This window comes from Onychostoma macrolepis, chromosome 24 (assembly GCF_012432095.1).
Source record: "Onychostoma macrolepis isolate SWU-2019 chromosome 24, ASM1243209v1, whole genome shotgun sequence".
In the NCBI taxonomy this organism is placed as follows: domain Eukaryota; kingdom Metazoa; phylum Chordata; class Actinopteri; order Cypriniformes; family Cyprinidae; genus Onychostoma; species Onychostoma macrolepis.
The window spans coordinates 73,186-95,089 of NC_081178.1; the positions used below are offsets into that span (position 1 = coordinate 73,186).

General features: G+C 36.9%; 1 long non-coding RNA gene and 4 gene segments (V, D, J or C); 1 reads left to right on the forward strand and 4 right to left on the reverse strand.

Annotated features, from left to right (window-relative positions):
• Positions 1–424: 424 nt before the first annotated feature.
• Positions 425–927, reverse strand: LOC131532804 (Ig kappa chain V region K29-213-like). The segment is given in 2 exon segments: positions 425–759; positions 864–927. Coding segments are annotated over 2 exon segments (387 nt in total).
• A 1,645-nt stretch (positions 928–2,572) lies between these two features.
• On the reverse strand, positions 2,573–3,640 carry LOC131532832 (immunoglobulin kappa variable 6-21-like). The segment is given in 2 exon segments: positions 2,573–3,109; positions 3,197–3,640. Coding segments are annotated over 2 exon segments (408 nt in total).
• A 6,023-nt stretch (positions 3,641–9,663) lies between these two features.
• LOC131533253 (Ig kappa chain V region K29-213-like) lies at positions 9,664–10,253 on the reverse strand. The segment is given in 2 exon segments: positions 9,664–10,013; positions 10,118–10,253. Coding segments are annotated over 2 exon segments (387 nt in total).
• Positions 10,254–13,626: 3,373 nt separating this feature from the next.
• On the forward strand, positions 13,627–15,105 carry LOC131533439 (uncharacterized). Its single transcript, XR_009269108.1, has 2 exons — positions 13,627–13,752; positions 14,669–15,105. It is a non-coding gene; the product is annotated as an uncharacterized LOC131533439 (long non-coding RNA).
• A 1,396-nt stretch (positions 15,106–16,501) lies between these two features.
• LOC131533364 (Ig kappa chain V region K29-213-like) lies at positions 16,502–17,057 on the reverse strand. The segment is given in 2 exon segments: positions 16,502–16,836; positions 16,941–17,057. Coding segments are annotated over 2 exon segments (387 nt in total).
• Between the last annotated feature and the right edge of the window lie 4,847 nt (positions 17,058–21,904).

Genomic DNA, 21,904 nt, shown 5'->3' on the forward strand with positions numbered 1-21,904 from the left:
GGTTTTACTACAAATAAAACCAAAAATCATGGTTCTTGTAGCCATGGTAACCACAAATGAACCATGGTTTTGTTACTGGTTTTGATATATATATCAGTGGCGAGCGGTGATTTTTTTAACTGGGTATGCTGAGTGCTAAGATTAAGATTAACTGTAAATCGTAGCCGTAGGTACCTGTCTAGAGCTACAATTGTAATTTGTAAATATAAATCTGTTTTTTTTTTTTTTTTCTACAACACAACAATACAATTCTGCTTAGGGCACCCATTTGGCCAGCAGCGGCCCTGCTCTGGTGGACTGTGTTGGAAGAATAAACGTTTGAAATCCTCTGTCTCTGCGTGTGTATGTGATAGTGTTTGAGCAGCTGCAGGATCGGTTCAGTCACCGTGACTCTGACTGACGGAGGTTTTTGTACGACTCTTTATCACTGTGTGAACACACGTTGACTGTTGATGTAATGGTAACTCTGACAGTAATAATGTCCAGAATCTTCAGTCTGGACTCCACTGATGGACAGACTAAAATCAGTCTTAGATCCACTGCCACTGAATCTAGATGGAGTTCCTGACCAGCGGACATTTGTTTTATAAATCAGGAGTTTAGGAGCTTCTCCAGGTTTCTGTAAGTACCAGGCTAGAGGCTCATAACTCCAACCCTGTCGAACTTCAGGACTGGTTTTACAGGAGATAGTAACTGTGTCTCCTGGTTGAACAGGTTTCACTGCAGGCGTCTGAGTGACTGTCACTCCAGCTGCTGATTCTACATCAAGAAAAGTGAATAGACATTCAGAATTCAGTATTTGTTGTAGAACAGTATTTCTAGCACAGAAGATCAGTTAGAATAGAGTGTGTTTATTTCTTCACCTTTGAAACAGCAGCTAGTGAAGATCCAGATGAAGATGGTGATGAAGCTCATGGTTGCTGTTGGTTCAGATTCTCAGAGTTCAAACTCAGAGCTATAAAATCTCCTGAAGCTTGTGGTGCAATGCAAATCATCTCTATGTAAATCTGTTTACGGGTTACAGCAGATGATGCACGTGAAACATTACAGTGTTTAGGATCTTTTCTCATGTAATGAGTCAAAAACATTGACTCAAGTGTCTGAAGCTACGGGTTTTCTGATGATTCAAACAACGGAGTTGCATTACTAAGTATGTCATTGAACTCAATTAGGAGGTTAAAAGTCGTTCCAGAGGCAACAGGTCATCAAAACTATTATTAAACCTGCTTTAATGATTAAAAATGCATTGAAAAATGCATGATCATTTAGAAACCTAAGTCAAGTCACCTTTATATATATATAACGCTTTTAACAATACAGATTGTGTCAAAGCAGCTTTACAGTATTAGGGCGTGTTCACATTTGGCATCTTTTTTGATGAGAAAAAGTTGACAAGAGCACTTTTTTAGTAAAATAAAAAGCTGGCAGCGTTTTGGTTACAAATAGCAGCCGAGGGCGTCTTTTGTTGCTATAACAACAGCTGCAACAGTAACCTACCGCTGTGTGCTGCAGAAATGTCAAGAAAGAGTAAAAAGTTGGCTCTGGCATTGGCTTTTGAAGTTAACGGGGGGATAATGTTGGATAACAATGACGTTTGTGGGTGCACGACATTATACGGGGAAGGAAACAGTAGTGCTTACAACAATTCAGTCCAGGAGCTCCGGTTGGATGATGCACGGTTTGTAGCAAATTTTAGACTAGATATAGTTTTGTGCTCATATCAAACAACTCCTTTTTTGTTGTTGTTTTTGTTGTTATGGAAACGACTCGCTTGACGTAGGGCGTTTTTTCAGAAAAGTTGAACTTTTTTCAACTTGAAAGGATCTCTCTGATCACTCTGAGCTGCAGAAAAAAACACCAGCGTTTTAAAAAGCGCTCAGGACTTTTTTGAAAACACAGTTTACTCCATAGGACTGTAATGTAAAACAGACGCTGGCAGCTTCAAAAAAGATGCCAAATGTGAACACAGCCTTAAATAGGAAAAATAGTGTGTAATAATGCAAAACAGTAAACACTCAATTTTCAGTTAAAGTCAGTTAATCATTGAATTCAGTGATGTCATCGTCCAGCTCAGTTCAGTTTAAATAGTATCTGTGCAATCAAGTGGATGATATCACTGGAGATAAAGTGTCCCCAACTAAGCAAGAGGCGACAGCGGCAACGAACCAAACTCCAAAGAGTTTTATCAGAATGTTCCTGCTGCTATTTTCCATCAAGCAAAAGCATTTATTGATCAGAGGTGCTTTAGTGCAGCATGTTGAGTGCTGACAGGATAAAGAAGCACCATAAAATATCACAGAACTAATATCACTAGTACTCTATATTCTTCATCATCATGAAGTCACGTGAAGTTCTTTGTGAGGAACAGACAGAGATTTAAGCCATTCATTGGAAATCATCCCCTCATTAATGAACACATTTATTTAAATCTAATTTGTGAATTCATTTATTCAGTGTGTTTCCAGCTCAAAGATAAGATGAATATTATGATTTTTGATGAATAAATTATTAATTATTCTTTTAAAATGAATCAAGAAACAGTAGTCATTTGTTTTCATTTATTGATGTTTGATGGTGACGATGATGATGATGAATTGTGAACACTGGACACTCCTAACTCAGTTCTGAGCTCATGTGTAGTTGCTGTGTTTGTCTCTGTGTGTCAGTAGTGAGTGATAGTGTTTGAGCAGCTGCAGGATCAGTTCAGTCTCTGTGACTCTGACTGACGGAGGTTTTTGTACGACTCTTTATCACTGTGTGAACACATAATCACCCACACAATCACCATCAGAATCTGTTCTGCAATGAAAACTCTGACAGTAATAATGTCCAGCATCTTCAGTCTGGACTCCACTGATGGTCAGAGTGAAATCACTGTTAGATCCACTGCCACTGAATCTAGATGGAGTTCCAGTGTAGAGTTTTTTTGCAAAATAAATCAGGAGTTTAGGAGCTTCTTCGGTTTTCTGTAGATACCAGTATAAATCTTCATCCCCATCACTATCCCTGTACACATCTGTGCTGGTTCTACAGCTGATTTTGACTGTTTCTTCTGGTCGAGCTGCTGTCGTTGAGGGACTCTGAGTGACGGTGATCTGTCCTCTACACTCTGAAACACAACAAGAAGAAAATCAACTCAAAACTTTGACAATATACTTGAAGAAATGAATTGATATCAAACTTGTGCTCCACAAACCTTGAGCAAACGCTGTGAGAGTCCAGATGAAGATGATGATGAAGGTCATGTTGATGAAGATTGTTGTGTGTGTCAGTGATGAAGTGTTAAACTCACAGCACTATAAACACTCTCAGAGCACTGAAGCATCTGATCAATATGCAAATGAAGTGATCCTGTATTTACAGTTTTTGCCCGTTGCTTGAACACTATAGACCCATGCTTAGACTAAAGTAACACAACTTGAAGCTTTTGTTACCATACCTCAAACACATGTACCCATAACTTAAACAAAAGCGCTGCTTTGCACTCTAGTTGCAATTCTGCAACACATTTACTCCTTTATGCAACACACTTGGTCCTGCATACTACACTCTATTTCATACATAAGACACTTTGTTCAAAAATGAAATCTCAGGGTGCCATTTAGAAAACACATGTATCCAAAATACAAAACACATCGGGCAATTGCAACCACTCAAATACACACCTGAAGGCACTTACTTGCAAAACTGAACACCAATCAGCCAGCTACAAAAAGCCCTCAGTTTAGCCATTTCAAGAACTTTGCAAGCATGGATGGAGGGAGAGCAAGAGCAAGAGGACAAGGTCAAGGTCAAGGTCAAGGTCGAAGAGCCCATGCACGGACCCCTATTTCTGATGATATAAGAGCAACTTTGGTGGACCATGTCATCAACCATGGCCTGACTATGAGGGAAGCTGGGCAGAGAGTCCATCCACATCTAAGCCGCTTCACAGTGGCATCTGTAATAAGAACATTCCGACTAGAAAACCGGTATGTCTTCACCTCTCTACCTTCTACTCTACTCAGATGGTATTTACAGCACTGTACTACAGTATATCACATTACCACATCACGTGTACAGGGTATTGCAGGGTGCTAATGCTCCTTTTGCAGCCAAAGTGGTAGTTTTTGTGAAACATACCATGATTACTTACAGTATATTGAGATGTTTCAGTACAGTGGATGATACAGTATATACAGTAAAGTACTGTAAGAAAAAGACAATTTGTGGTTGCATTTCTCTAGCATGACTAGAAGACCTTCTGGGGGAGGACGCCAACGCCTGTTCACACAACAGCAGGAACTTGCCGTTGTGGACCTAGTGAGGGCAGACAATGCCATCCGTCTCCACCAGCTACGACAGAAAATACTTGCAGACAGCCAAGTGTTCAACAACATAAACCATGTGAGCATCAGCACCATCAGACGCATCTTGGGAAAACACAACATCACCATGAAGCAGCTCTACAGGGTCCCATTTGAGAGGAACAGCGTCAGGGTCAAAGGACTTTGAGCTGAATATGTACGGGTAAGTGTAACTGTCCTTTACATTTACAATACAGTATTGGTGAAATCCAGTAGCAGCTGAATATGTACCATATCAGTACCACATGGATCCATTCGGAGAGCTACACAGGTACCTATGTGATGGGGTGAGGGTTCTGTATGTGTAGCACTGGAGTACAGTAATATGTTTTTTTTTTGTTACAGAGAATCTTGGCCATGGATGGAGCTGCACAGCCTCATGAATTCATTTTCATTGATGAAGCTGGATTTGACCTGAGCAAAACAAGACGACGGGGTCGTAATGTAATTGGCCAAAGGGCAATTGTGCACGCCCCGGGCAGCGGGGAAATATCACATTGTGTGCCGCCATAAGCCTTCGGGGGCTTCTGCATCATCATGCAAAACTAGGTCCATACAATAGCCAACATATACTCACATTTCTAGATGCTCTCCATAATATAGTTTTACAGAACAGACCAGATCAGCCCAGGTTTGTGGTGGTATGGGATAATGTCAGTTTCCATCGGGCTGCTCTGGTCCAGACCTGGTTCACCAACCACAATCAGTTTGAAGTGGTATACTTGCCCCCTTACTCACCATTTTTAAACCCTATAGAGGAATTATTTTCGGCTTGGAGATGGCGTGTATATGACCGCCAACCACATGCCCGCATGCCTCTTCTGCAGGCAATGGATCAGGCCTGCGGCGACATTCAGGTGACAGCAATCCATGGATGGTTTCGACATGCTAGGGATATTTTCCCGGTGCCTAGCGGGAGAAGACATTGCTTGCGATGTCGATGAGGTCCTGTGGCCAGACCCCAACAGACGGCGGGATCCATGAGCCCACGTATGCAATTGCCATGATTTTCTGTGTTTACAGTATAGTGTTTTTTCTATTATTATTTTTTTGCTTTATCTGAATTCATGTTACTGCAATGTACAATATTGAGTATTTTGCTTTTTTGGTTGTTTGAAAATGTGCCTCCTGAAAATATGCCTTCTGAATAAACAGTGAAAATCAAAGACTGCAGTGTTTTATATAAAGTAAACTAGTGTGTTCCCCCTGATCTGAAAGTGTATGCATATGATGCAAGTATGTGTCAATTTGTCATCAGAGTTACATTTTGAGAAAGAAATGTTAGGTTTTGATAGCAGAGTTTAGGTTTTGATAGTAGAGTTTCAATTTGACACAGATGTGAATGGTATATTTCCCAGTGTTGTGTCATGTTTACTTGTGTGTAGAGTTTTGGCACAATGAGCGAAGTTTTTCAAAATGTGTTCAAGCAACGGGCAAAAACTGTAAATAAAGATTGCTCATTTATTTCTTCCTGTCCATCATTGTATCCACACACCACACTGTTTATTCTTTTGTTTGTACAATTATTTTGACTGGTGTTTTATCATCTGTTGGTTTATTACAGGATGAACTATGATTATGGATGTATTAATGACTTAAATATTTTGATTATTCAAGATTTTTTGTACATGAATTTAGCACATGTATTTCAGCTCAGGTGGTTTGAGGGACCTCTAGAAACATATAGACAGCAGTGATGCATACTGGCTTTTATGGTGCATTGTGGGAATGTTTTGAGCGTGAGCGTTATGTGATCCCTGAGTAGTGCACTGACTAGTGAAGTAAGGAGCTGATTGAGACACACTCTTACTGACTGACTCACCTGTGAACATTTTCATGCACAAATCATAATTCATCAATAAGTGTGAAATTTCAACAACAACAACATATAAAATATATTAAATAACTATAAAATGTTTAAATAAATAACAATAAATGTCTATTTAAAAATTCTGCAATGCCATTAGCATTATAATTCAGTCCCATGAGCATATTTGTGCCTGTTATATCTCTCGATTTGTCCTTTTGCACTGATGTTTATTACATGAAATTATGTAAATGAAGGTTGACATGACAAAGAAGTAAAATCTAAACTAAAAATCACTCCAGAGACTGTATTTACATTATCATTCAAAAAATCTCTTAAGCTGCATTAAATTGATCAAAACTACAGTAAAAACTGTAAAATTGTGAAATATTATTACAATTTAAAAGAACTGGTTTTTATATGAATATCTGTTAAAATGTAATTTATTTCTGTGATCAAAGCTGAATTTTCAGCATCATTACTCCAGTCTTCAGTGTCACATGATCCTTCAGAAATAATTGTTTATGCTGATTTGCTGCACAAAATCATTTCTGATTATTATTGCATGTTATTGTGCTGTTTCATATTTTTGTGGAAACTGTGATACAATGTATTTCTTTCAGGATTCTTTGATGAATAGAAAGTTCAAAAGAACAGCATTTATTTGAAATAGAAATCTTTTGTAACATTATAAATTACTGTTGATCAAATTAATACGTCTTTTCTGATAATATTACTTTCTCTCAAAAGACAAATATCTTACTGTATTACAGTTTTTTACGATTGCTTACACACTAAAATAAAAAATAACACACAGTTAGTGAAACCTAACACTCAAGGAGCACAAACTCAGCCCAAATATGCACAACAATAAGCACATTCTCAGCCTCACACTTTTTGCAAAACATTACACACATTGTATTGCAAAACACTAAACACACTTCTCAACATTAGACACAGAAATCTAACATAATGTCGCTTCTTTGCAATTTCAAGGCACTGCTTTCAATAATACAACCCCTATAAACCAATTGATCAACCACGGCCATCAGGTGTGCAGACACTTAGGTGCTTAACTGTAAACTCAACAATCAGGTGTAAGCACTATAAAAAGGCAACAGGTGAATTTTTGTATTCAACAAAAATGAAAGGCAGTGTTGCAGTAAGAGGAAGAGGAATACTGTAAGAAAAAACATCTTTGGCCACAGAGCTTTTGAATGTCCCAGGTCAACAAGGTGGTCACATCACAATATATGGAGGCAATCACTCAGAATGGGGTCCTCATGCCAAAATAGCTCCTTACAACACCGACCACATCACGTTTTTAGACAGACTAATTATTGGACAGACTAGGAATCTGTTTCCATTATTCTAGTACCTCCCACAACACTCTCCCTTCCTTTCCTTTTTCCCTTCTGCATGTCAGTGGAAGGTTTATGACCTCCGACCCTATGTTATACCCCTCACTGCAGCTATGGAGGAGGCCTGTGACCTACTGTAATAGATGCAGAGTCTGTGTAAGGATGGAGTCACCATTCAAGAAGATTCTTCACTCGCTGTTTTGTGTCTCAAGTGACTATATCCAGCTATACGAAGAGATGATGAGAAGGTGGTTTTTTTTGTTTGTTTTTTTGTCTCCACAAAAGTTTATGTACTATATTGTAATTAGAATATGTTCTGATTTTCAGTGCAAAATGCATCCTTTGAAAATGCATGGATGAATTGAATGGTTTTTATAGAAATATTTTCTCCTCTTATATGCAGTAGGTCTTGTGTTGACTGTTTGGTCAATATGTTCACATACTTTACTATTTTCGAAAAAATCAAACCCAGACTATATCATTAGTAAATTTGCAATTTTACAAGTGTTTAAGATTGAGAACAGCAGTGTGTAAATGAATCAAACAGAATTATATTGTATGAACTGTGTATTCCATACGGCGTCAAAATTGGATTTTGTTATATTATTGTAAAGTTTTGAATCAAGTGTTTCATTTTGCAAAAGAACTAAGGTGTTCTGCTATTTGTGTGTGTGGATGAGTAAATTGTGTTTAGTGTTTTGACAAAATGAGCCTTGATTTTAAAATTGTGCTTAAACAATCGTAAAAAACTGTAAAAGTGATAATCCCATATGTTATGATAAATAATTTTCACATGTGTACATACTTTGGGTCGATGAAGATATAAGTTTATAACATTATTAAACCCATAGCAAAAGTTCTACATGTCCATAATTTAATAATATCTACGTGATGTAGATATTACCCCCCAACCATATATGTAGCAACCATATATGTGAACATATGCAACTTTATTAAAAGAACATACATACATACATGAATGAATAAATAAATAAAATGGATAGATGGATAGGCCTACATGACATATATGTCCAAAAATGTTTTAAACACACACACATACTCTGTAAACATACGGACACATGTGATCCTGGACCACAAAACCAGTCATAAGGGTCATTTTAAAAAAAAAATTGAGATGTATACATCATCTGAAAGCTGAATAAATAAGCTTTCCATTGATGTATTTTTTGTTATTTTTTGTTGGTTTGTTAGGATTGAACAATATTTGGCTAAGATACAACTATTTGAAAATCTGGAATCTGAGGGTGCAAAAAAAAATCTAAATATTGAGAGAAAGTTGTCCAAATGAAGTTATTATCAATGCATATTACTAATCAAAAATTAAGTTTTGTTATACTATATTTACAGTAAGAAATTTACAAAATATATTCATGGAACATGATCTTTACTTGATATCCTAATGATTTTTGGCATAAAAGAAAAATCAATAATTTTGATCCATACAGTGTATTTTTGGCTATTACTACAAATATACCCCAGCGACTTAAGACTGGTTTTGTGCTCCAGGGTGACATATGTGTATGGGATAGATATAAATAGGTCTATATTATGTTAATATATTAAATTGTTCCAATTTAGAATAGATTTAATGTATGTTTTACTTCGTAAGTCAAAATATTTCATATGAGGAAATTTAATATTTCTACGTACATATATTAGTGTTCAACAGTAGTATACAGTAACTGAGACTGAACGCTGGTTTTACTGGGACAGACAATACGGCGGTTTTAGTATCGTAAATCAGCAGCGCCATCATCTGCTCTTTATGTGAAGCGTTTGCTGAACCGACCTTCAATTATTGAACTGTGAGTTTCTGTTGAACTGAAGTTCAGGAATTATAGGAGCTGCAGTTGTGTGACTGAAAACAGCTGCATGAGTGTTTGTAAGATGAGCTCCAATCTCCATCAGGTGACGGATCTATAAGAGCACAATGAATCAAACCAAAGCCTCAAAGCTGTGCAGATTCAATCCGTCCAGTTCCATCATCACTCTTCTCCCTACAGAGAGTCAGAATATGAGGAGAAGAGCAAAAACAAGACAGAGAGAGAAACAACAGAGTTATTTCAGATCCTCCTCTGAGCAGCTGCAGGATCAGTTCAGTCTCTGTGACTCTGACTGACGGAGGTTTTTGTACGACTCTTTATCACTGTGTGAACACACAGCTACCACTAGGACAGTGTACTCCCAGACAGTAATAATGTCCAGCATCTTCAGTCTGGACTCCACTGATGGTCAGAGTGAAATCAGTCTTAGATCCACTGCCACTGAATCTAGATGGAGTTCCTGACTGGAGGGTGTTTGCATTATAAATCAGGAGTTTAGGAGCTTCTCCAGGTTTCTGTAAGTACCAGGAAAGAGGCTGAACACCCCAACTCTGGTAAACTTCAGGACTGGTTTTACAGGAGATAGTAACTGTGTCTCCTGGTTGAACAGGTTTCACTGCAGGCGTCTGAGTGACTGTCACTCCAGCTGCTGATTCTACATCAAGAAAAGTGAATAAACATTCAGAATTCAGTATTTGTTGAAGGACAGTATTTCTAGCTCAGAAGATCAGTTAGAATAGAGTGTGTTTATCTCTTCACCTGTGAAACAGCAGCTAGTGAAGATCCAGATGAAGATGGTGATGAAGCTCATGGTTGCTGTTGGTTCAGATTCTCAGAGTTCAAACTCAGAGCTATAAAATCTCCTGAAGCTTGTGCTGCAATGCAAATCATCTCTATGTAAATCTGTGTATGGGTTACAGCAGATGATGCTCGTGAAACATTACAGTGTTTAGGATCTTTTCTCATGTAATGAGTCAAAAACATTGACTCAAGTGTCTGAAGCTTCAGGTTTTTTGATGATTCAAATGGCAGCTTCATCAAGAAGTCAGTGTGAATGAGAGGGCAAAGGTCATTCCAGAGGTCACAGGTCATCAAAACTTGTTAAAATCACTTTAATCCTTAAAATGCATTTATATGCAGATCTAAATACAGATTTATTTAGAAAAATTAAGATGTCTAATGAAAACGTCATCAATAAATAACAGTGCTTGAAGTGGAAAAAGGAAGTGCCTGTACACCCCCTATCTGTTTATTTATTTACTTGCTTACTTGCTTATAATAAACAAATAAATAAAGAAGTATATTTTTAATTTTTTAAGTTTTTTACAATCGCTAGGACACATCTCTCAACACTAAAGTCACTTTTTCAAAACTCTTCACACACTTCTCCTAACCAACTTTCAGCTTGGCACAGCAGTTCATTCCACATTCAAAATGCACAACAACTATCAAAACACTTCATACATGTCTCAGACCAGCTCATTCTTTCATAACACTAGCAAGGGTTGTCAGTTAACAAACACACTTGGTCATCTATAAAAGTAAGACCTAAAAAACACTAACAACAGGTGACATTACAGTTTTTCTGGATTGCTAACACACTGTAACTGATTCATTTGGCCCATTTTTCCAAACCATTCATACAGTTCAAAGACATGTTTCTCAAAACTTTTAACACATTTCACCTGTTTGCACACACGTTCCAATTTGCTCAGTGTTTTCTGCAAAACTCTACACAAAAACACCATCATTTTGCACAGGTTTAACCATGTTCTCATTTAGAAAACTCAAACACACAATATAACTACCTCAAGCATCAAAAAATGAACTCAAACAGCACATTTTTATCCATGTGTGAACATTCAGTAGCAAAACTGATGACACACAGGTCAGAATCTCAGGATGATATGCACAGGAGCACAAGTGATTATGTGTTTTGGAAATGAATAATGGTAGTGGGAGACAAAGAGGAATAGGAGGAGAAAAGAAAAAATGAAGTGGATGAGGTCAAAGGTCGTTTGTTCCTGATGAAATACAAAGCACTATAGTTGACCACGTTCTTCTGCATGGACTGACCGTGAGGGAAGATGGCCTACAGGCTCATCTACAAGGTTTCAATACTACTGACACATACGATATAATTACAGTACATAGCAGCAGTACTTCAGATGAGAGAACTTTCATTATTCTATGTACAGTAAATAATGTAGCACATGTTGTACACCCTCAAACTCATTACAGTACTGTTGAAATGATTTGTAGCCAAGTAGACCTTACATCTACTCTATTCTTGCAGAACTGAGAGACGACTGTCCAGGGGAGGCAGAGAAGTCTTTTTTCAGAAGACTAAGAAACCGCTATAACAAATAAGGATATTACCAATACTGTAATGCAATTTGGCTGAGGATGCTGAATGAATGAATGAATGAATGAATTAATTAATTAATTTATTTATTCACTCATTCACAGTAACTGACAGTATAGTCCAGTGTGTGTTTACTGTATATTCAGTTGTTTGGTCTTTGAACTTTTCTCTTCTAGTGCTTTTCATCTACTGTAAGATATATTTACAGTCGTGTAATGAAAGTAAACTTTTCTTAAAGTTTATCGCTGAATTTTACTGTATCTGCACCCCTTTATTTCTCACTAGTGTTCTCTCGACAGGAACGTAGTCTGAGTATTTGACAGGTTTGTGTATCATCTGAGGCCAAAGTTTGAGTCTGACAAAAGAGAATATGTTTTTGACTAAACTATTTGATTTTGACCTGGAAGTTTGAAGTTTGCACAAGTTAGTGTGTAATTTTGAGATTGTGTTTATAGTTGTGAGAAAAAGGTGAATTGTTTCATGAATTGTGTGTTAGCAATCGAGAAAAACTGTAAACAATGTTTTCTTCTGTAAAAGAAGGACACCTACTTAGGACTACTGTTTACAGCAAAATATATGTTACAGGAATGAATTAGACATGATGCTATATGTTTCAATATTTATATTTTTTTACTTTTTAAAGTTATTCCAAAATGCAAGAATTTGTATATACATTTGTATATATTGTATTGTAGGAATCCTAATCAACTCTACGTACTGCATTTGGCCACAGTTTCTCATCCTCATCACATCGTATGTCATCTAGGGCAATACACCTAGGAAAGAATCTTTTGGCATGCCTGATCCATCCCTGGCAATCTTCTGCTGATACACTATATTGCCAGAAGTATTGGGTCACCCCCTTCTTTAGAACAGAAAAAGCACTTCCAAAACTGTGGCAATGAAGATGGAAACATAATTCATTTATTTAAAAATTGTATTTCCATCTCTGTTGCAACAGTTGTGGAAGTGTCTAAAATGACTGTATCCATATGTACAAGTCATTGGTGTTTAGTGATGAATTGGCTGCACTCGCAGACCAGCCTCTCTCATTGAAAGACCATGATTTATTACATGATCAGTTATAGTTGCCCTGATCTCATCTGAGACTACAGCTCTTGATCTCCCTCTTATTCTTCCTCCACCATGCATACGTCTCCCTCTTGCTCTTTCAGCCACTTCTCTGTGTCCGGCTTGGTCCATGTTTACATCACAATGCAAATTATTCAATGCAAATTCTTTTTATAGATGATAATGAAATTATGTAAAGGAGTAACATATGTAGGTCTTCAGCTACAAAAGGAATCACCTGTGGTTGGTCCAACAGTTTTGATAGCATTTCAATTTCTTTTTCTAAATATATTTAAATCAAATATTATTGTAGAAATGCAGAAAATTGCTGTTTTATTCAGTTTTGTATTATGTTATTGTTTTGAACTCAAGTTTAACAATTTTGAAAAGAGTATGTAAACATGTACAAACTGGGCTGTAGGTACACAGAGTTTTGACAGTTGTGTCGAAATGAGAAAAGAATTCATGGAATTTGAAAGAAGTAGTCAATAAATGCATGTTGTGCCAAAGCAATGAAAAATGATCCACAGTTTAGCTCACACAGACTGCTGTTGTGCTCACTGTGTGAAGAGTTTTGAAAAAGTGACTTTAGTATTGAGAGATGTGTCCTAGCGATTGTAAAAAACTGTAATTCACAATGTATGTATAGTGCCACAATCTATAATTAAATAAAAGTTTTCAATACAAATTACCCAAAGTCAAGCTGAAATACCAAACATCTTACTGTATCCTTGGACTTCAGGAGTTTACTGGTTTAAAATGATGTGAACACAAAAACCTGCTTCTTTTCATTTTAAGGTATTGATTTCATTATAAAGTACTGAGTGTGTGAGTGTTGTTCTCTCTTTCTCTGCTGGAGTTTGTGTTTATTTGAGTGTGACGGAGGTTTTTGTACGACACTTTCACGAGAATGAAGCACTGTGGAGAACTTTTGGTGGAGGAACTAAACTGACGATCAGTAAGTCTTCAATTCTATCATAAAATGTGTATTGTTTTAATTTTTAGATTATTTTAGCAAGCATTTAGAACCAAAAAAATATGTTAAAGTGAAAAAAAAAATTGCAATAAATTTAAGGTCAATTTAACAGTTTCATTGTTTATTAAAACTATGCTGTTATTTTACAATTACATATTTATATTCAGTGATATTTCATGGCATTTATTTTTTATATTTCAAGGCATATTTCATATTGTTTTTAAATATTTTCTAAATTTTACATGAGCAATTTCAGTTTTTTGTGCTTTATATTTTCTGACATATTCAATTATTTCTTAAAATGTATATTTTTTCCCCACAATTCTTTGTATATTTAACAATTAAGAATTTTTGAAATGTATGACAAAAGTTTAATGATAATGACAAAATAATTCTAATTTTGTAGGCGTCATCATGAGACAAGGACAAAAATTTGAATTATTCATAATTTGAACTAATATGTATTGACATTTATATATTTATGATATTTAGCGTCTTAATATTTTCAAAGTACAATAATGAAATTATCATTTGTTTTCTGAATATAAATCATCAGTTTGCTTGTGGACAATGTTTTTAAAATCCGTTTGAGATTAAACTGTACCTTATTCAGAAAAACTTGAATTATTATAAGATTTACCTTTTATAATGTCTGCTTTAGAGAACTGATTTATATTTAAAAGTACATGATATGTTTAATAGTAGTGAATATTGATTAAACTGAGAATATTTTCATTCTTAATTCAGGATATTTGTGTTATATGAATGGCAGCAGTGATGTGGAGTTACAGTAAAGATGAAGTGATTGTGATTTTGTCTGCATTATCACGTCTGCTGCAGTGAAGATTGTAGCTGCAGATGTGAAGAAGTGAGTTTTGTGTGTGTTTGTGTGTTTCAGCTGGTCCCGCAGTGAAGCCCTCCGTGTCTCTGCTGCCTCCCTCTTCTCTGCAGATCTCTGGAGACTCAGCCGCACTGCTCTGCCTGCTCAGCTCTTACTCTCCACAGGGGGCGCAGGTGAGCTGGACGCTGGACGGGTCAGAGGTCACCGAGGGGGTTCAGACCAGCGCAGAGAGCGAGCGGGACGGACGCTACAGCCGCAGCAGCGTCCTGAGCCTCAGCAAAGCACGCTGGGAAGACGCACAGCGCTTCGTCTGCAGAGTAACACATGACGGAGCTGCTCAAGAGACCTCGTTCCTCAAGAGCTCCGAGTGCTGATGTTTCTCCAGTGAAGAGCAGCAGGATTCACAGCAGTCACGTGATTTACAGCTCAATACTCAAGCAGTCTTTCAATCTGCTGCCATTGCTGTTCATTCAATAAAGCTTCTGAACGCCTTACATTTGTGTTCGACTGCATCATTGATCAGTGTGTCCTTCCTTCACTAAAGTTTCAGCTGCTGTTGATGGATTGTAATAGTTGAGAACAGCTGCGTTTAGCAGTAAATGTGAACTGAAGCTCTTGGGGTTTGAACATGGTCTCTGGAGACGGAGCTGCTCTATTCTGAGACCATCAGAATCACTAAAGCTGTCAATGCAAATCTGATTTACACCAAACTCACAGTTTCACTGTTTGATCGCTTCAACCTCTGAACTGAACAGTTTCACTTCTGCTCATGCAGTGATGAGACAGTTATGAAGTTTGAGTTTTATAAGACAAGTTTATCATGATTGTAGTAGAATCTACAAAAACAAAAACTACATCACTAGAACTGAGAAAATTGTTGTGTGTTTTTTGTTTGATTTGATATCAATTCGTTTCAAAATTAGATCATAATTGAATCGAACCCATCTGTCACAGGACAAATAACTGAGCTGATTTCACTCATAACTCGTGCTGCGGCCCAATGTGTCTACTTATACTATGTCCTTAAAGTATGTACTCTTTTGGTGAGGAAGTATACACTTTTGAGTGTGTAGTAGAAGAGTAGGCAATCTTTGGGACATACTAACGTCATACAATTGCGTCTTCAACGGACCGTTCTGTCGCATCAGTTACACGCACCCTGTCACTGTAAACCTGCCTGTCAATCATCTTGTCACAGTTAACATCCTCCACATTTTGTTAATTTAACTTCCTACCGTATTAGAGAGAAAAAAATGAGCATGTTGATCTGCCTGCCTTGGGTCTTTATGTTGAGAAACACTGCTCATATTTTTGCATAATGATGCATAAAAGTTAATGGCCAAACGGATGTTTATAAAAGTTCACAGTGTTGTGCAGATAAAATATAACACAGATAACATTAAATAAATATTTTTACCAGGTTAAATGTTGATTATTAGTAACTCAAACCCCTTTATCTAAACTTCTCTACTTAACTGTCGGTCGCCCAAATCCGCAATGTTTCTTGTTTTTTTTTGTTTTTTTAACCCTTTTTATTCATGATTGTAGTTCTGAACTGAATCCTTCACCACAGCGCAATGGATTGTGGGCAATATTAGCCATTAGAGTGTGCACGGATCCACACCTCAAAAATCGACCTGAAATAGTAGACCATCCGGGGAGTTTTGGCATACTCTTTTCAACATGCTATGCTTTGGGACACACTTATTCTAATCTCACACACTATCAAGGATGGATAGTATGAACATTGGGACGCAGGGTATTTTGAGCTCATGTGTAGCTGCTGTGTTTGTCTCTGTGTGTCAGTAGTGAGTGATAGTGTTTGAGCAGCTGCAGGATCAGTTCAGTCTCTGTGACTCTGACTGACGGAGGTTTATGTACGACTCTTTATCACTGTGTGAACACATAGTCACTGTTGATTTCATGTACACTCTGACAGTAATAATGTCCAGCATCTTCAGTCTGGACTCCACTGATGGTCAGAGTGAAATCACTGTTAGATCCACTGCCACTGAATCTAGATGGAGTTCCTGACTCGAGGGTGTTTGCGTAATAAATCAGGAGTTTAGGAGCTTCTCCAGGTTTCTGTAAGTACCAGTAAAGAGGCTGAACACCCCAACCCTGGTAAACTTCAGGACTGGTTTTACAGGAGATAGTAACTGTGTCTCCTGGTTGAACAGGTTTCACTGCAGGCGTCTGAGTGACTGTCACTCCAGCTGCTGATTCTACATCAAGAAAAGTGAATAAACATTCAGAATTCAGTATTTGTTGAAGGACAGTATTTCTAGCTCAGATGATCAGTTAGAATAGAGTCTGTTTATCTCTTCACCTGTGAAACAGCAGCTAGTGAAGATCCAGATGAAGATGGTGATGAAGCTCATGGTTGCTGTTGGTTCAGATTCTCAGAGTTCAAACTCAGAGCTATAAAATCTCCTGAAGCTTGTGCTGCAATGCAAATCATCTCTATGTAAATCTGTGTACGGGTTACAGCAGATGATGCACGTGAAACATAACAGTGTTTGAGATCTTTTCTCATGTTACAAGTCAAAAACTTTGATTCATGTGTCTGAAGCTCCAGGTTTTCTGATGATTCAAATGACAGTTGCATCAAGAAACAAGTATGTCACTGTGAACTCCACGAGAGGGAAAATGTCTTTCCAGAGGTCACAGATCATCAAAACATCTTTTAAAAGCTGGTTTAATTCTTCGAGAAATAAATGATAATTTAGATAACCAAAATTAAAATATCTGAAATATTTAGAGATGATGAGGCTGTTTTTGTGAAAGTCAACCCAATTATCCATCGCTGATAAACAGAGCTGATGTTGAGTCTCATATCATGTCATGCTGCTTGTGTTCATTTTGCAAATTCATTTGATTGTGAATACATCTACAAAATCATCTTTAGTATATTAACCCGATTATTTCCTGTGATACTTTAAATGTTTTTTTTTTTTGCTATAGATGGATTGAAATGTCACTGTTAATTTTACACCAAATCCATGGATGTTTCTGCAGGTTTTTAACAGACATGAGGATCATCACACGTGTCTCTGTCAATCACTGAATCAACTGAGTTTGATTATGAGTCGCATCACATATGATATAAAGTAAAACTTAATTTTTTCCCCCATAAATTCATGTTTGTGCTTTAGTAATAATGCAGACTGCATAAAGCAGATGAAGTAAATGAAGGTAGTTTGTGCTGTGAGTGGATGTGTTTGTTGGAGACTCAGTTGATGTGTGTTTGTGCAGTTAGTGAAGCGTTCAGGAGGTTTTTGTTCAGCTGCTCTATTAGTTTGTGTCTCTGTGGGTCACTTTCGGCAGCGGCACCAAACTGGATGTCGGCAGTAAGTAAATCATCATGTAATATCCCTTACGAAAAATAAGTTTATCCAAGTGTGCTATTAGTATACTTCTTTTAAACTAAAAATAGGAAAGAATACTTTTAGTTAACTTTTCATGTACTTCTCAGAAATATACTTAATGACATTTAAGTATACTTGACTTATACTTAGAAAAAGGTCTAAATATATTTGAGCTATACTTGTGCTCCTAGAACCTGTGTTTTCATTGTTAAATGGTAGAGGGCGCTAGTACACATCTTCTGTGCAGAATTTCCCAAAAAAACACAAGTGAAGAAGAAACCGAAACAACAGATGCTTCCACATGTAATCTAACACGATCATCTGACATAAAGCAGCATCAAAACTGTGTAACGTTATGGAATAAAATGTCGACCAATGAAGAGGTAATAATGACTGTCAAGTTCTGGGGTGTTGATCGACTCCATGCTACTACAAGTATTTAATTAGTAAACTATCAGTAAACCTATAAGTTCACTTTTAGTATAGTTGTAGTACAATCTAAAAACATTGATGTAAACTAGATGTGTACTCAAAGTTTACTACCTTTATACTTAAAGTATACTTAAAGTATACTTTTATATACTAGAAAGTGGGCCAATTTAGTCCCAAGGAGTATTGAAATAGTACACTTACAAGTATACTACTAGTACACTGATATTTGTATACTTACTGCATAACGTATACTTAAAATATACTTGAACTTTACTTAAGCTTACTTAAAAAAATAAAGTATATTCTTTTTTCCTCATTAATAATTTAATTATAAATGGTTAAAAAGGTGCACTGAAATCAAATGTACATTAGTTTGTCATTTGGCATCTCTTTGATTTTACTTGAACATTTAAGACATTAATTAAACATACATTTTCAGATTAGTGTGTTGATTTTAAGTAAAGCCTTCAGATTTTTTTAAACTGGAAAATAATGGTTGCTTAATTGTATTTTTGTTAATATTTGATAGGTTAATAATTTATAGTAGACATGCCAGACAAAAGTTATATTTTCTAATTTTTAAAACAAACCTTCCGTCCTTAATTTTCTCATGCTGTCATCAAAAACTGTAATAAACTCCTGCAGTTATGTTTATTCACATCTGATCTTTGATGCTCTTAATAAAAGTGACTTACATTGAAGTTGATAATGAAAATGACACTTCGAATCAATATAGTTCACCACACTTTCATTGCTTTGCTGATCACAGGCTTTATAAAAATTCAATCTGCTGTAGATCTGCTGCTCTTCTCACTCATGTCTCACATGGAGACTAACAGCACACGAGCGACTCCTTCATTCTCCACATCCAGCTTCAGTCGCCCTTGAAGGAGTGGATCGCAGATCTACAATGGCCTTCATAATAATATTAATTATAATATTTCTTGAATAATTATTAATCAAAGTTACATTTATGCATATGTGCGTATGTGTGTTAGTATCTGTCTGTACAGGGAGATGCGGAGACAGCCCCAGGACGAAACGTTCATCTGCCGATGTCCAGCGTATCAGATATACATCTTTGGAGAGACGTATTGCGTCTGATTTCTGATCATTTGTCACCAAAATAGTCGTTAGAAGATATGCTTCAAGTTTGACAAGTTTTGTTTTTTTTTCGTCATTTTTGTTTCGGGTCTTTCTTTGGATCAGGGCTTTAGCTCACATTTAAAAAATAAATAAATAAATAAATAAATTATAAACTTCACTCAGTGGATCATGAAAACACCTGCAGATAAATGATGAAATATTATTAATTTCACAAATATAGCGTTAAATAAATTTAATAAGATTTAGACTGTGTTAGTTTTTAGCAAGTGGAAAACTTAATGAATGCTTTATTTAATTTAATATCCATGAAAATCCTCACTGTTGAGTGAGTGATAGTGTTTGAGCAGCTGCAGGATCAGTTCAGTCTCTGTGACTCTGACTGACGGAGGTTTTTGTACGACTCTTTATCACTGTGTGAACACACCACCACTGTGGTAACTCTGACAGTAATAATGTCCAGCATCTTCAGTCTGGACTCCACTGATGGTCAGAGTGAAATCACTGTTAGATCCACTGCCACTGAATCTAGATGGAGTTCCTGACTGACGGCTGCTTGTATAATAAATCAGGCGTTTAAGAGCTTCTCCAGGTTTCTGTAAGTACCAGACTAAATGAACCCCCGAACTGTCCTTATACACATCTCTGCTGAGATTGTTGTGTGTGTCAGTGATGAAGTGTTAAACTCACAGCACTATAAACACTCTCAGAGCACTGAAGCATCTGATCCAGTGGGGATTTCTTTAAGACTGCAAGGGAAGCTCAGCTTCCCCTATAATGTCAAAAAATTAATGGTCAAATATGTACTATTGTGTTAACATTTTATTGACTAAAAATGTGTTAGATCATGTTCATCTCGAAGACGAGTTCGTTCAGAATCAGCTACATACAGCAGGTCGGACTCGATTTCCTTCTCATACATCCCCGTAGCGTCAGTGTATTTGTGTACATTGACTTCAATGGGGCTGCTCTGAACAGTTTTTTTCAGTGCCTCGAAACTAGACGGTCATTGGATAAATGCTGCGATTATGTCCCGCCCCCGGACGCTCAGCGTCTCTGGGGGTGAATGGAGGAGTGGGCGGGCCTGGACGCTGAGCTTCTGCGTGATGATTGGAGGGTCTGTATCTCCTTTTGATTGACAGCGATTTTGTACTATAAAGAGTCGCTGACGCTGAAGCTATTCGAGCTCAGTCCCAAAGCGGCTTTGCACTTGGTTCTTATCAATCATTATTTTTTTTTATTATTCATTTATAATGTTATGTTTTAATGTACATGCTGCTAACTCGGAAATTTCAAGATATGCGAGCAAAAAATGCTCCTGACACTTAGGCAATACGACACGAGCAAGAGTGCTGTTTTGTTTCGTTTGTGTTCAAATCCAAATTGCGTTGATTTGGGCGAATCACTGATTCACTGAGCCATTCATAAAACAGTCATTTGATTCGCTCCTGAAGGATTCAGCCGTTTTGAAAGAATCATTTGAATGACTCAGTGATTCAATCACGAACTTCTGCCACCTGCTGGCCGTTTTTAAGTTTCCCGTCTAAAAGTAGGCATGTTACATTATTTTCCAACATATTTCTATATTCAGAATTTAGTATTTAAAACATTAATCTCATAACATTATTCATGCAATTATAAATATAGTCTAAATGAATAAATGTCACTTGATGCAGCTTTTTCTTGAAAAGGAACGTAGGGCAGAATTTAAGTATAAATAAACGGACAATTTTTATGATGTAGGCCGAAAATGAGCTTCCCCTCTTTGAAAGACCAGCAGCCGCCACTGATCTGATCAATATGCAAATGAACTGATCCTGTATTTAAATGAGCTTCTAAATGAAGATTGCTCGTTCATTTCATCCTGTCCACCATTGTATCTGCTCATCACACCATTTAATCTTTCTTATAATTTTTTTGTTTCTTTTTTCTTTTCAGCTCAGCTGGTTTGAGGGACCTCTAGAAACATATAGACAGCAGCGATGCATACTGGCTTTTGTGGTGCATTGTGGGAATGTTTTGAGCATGAGCGTTATGTGATCCCTGAATAGAGCACTGACTAGTGAACTAAGCAGCTGATTGAGACACACTCTTACTGACTGACTCACGTGTGAACATTTTCATGCACAAATCATGATTTATCAATAAGTGTGAACTTAAAAAAAAAAAAAGAGCTTAAAATTTACAACCAATTCAAACCACATGAAGAAAGACTCCTGATGGCCCAAATGTGTAAAGATTAAATGTTTAAGTAAATAGCGATAAATATATATTTAAAAGGGAGGTCTAATGCTATTTCATGCATTCTGACTATTTTACACTGCTAACGAGTTGGATTCTCATGCTAAACATGACTAAAGTCTCAAAAACATGACGTATGACAGAGTAT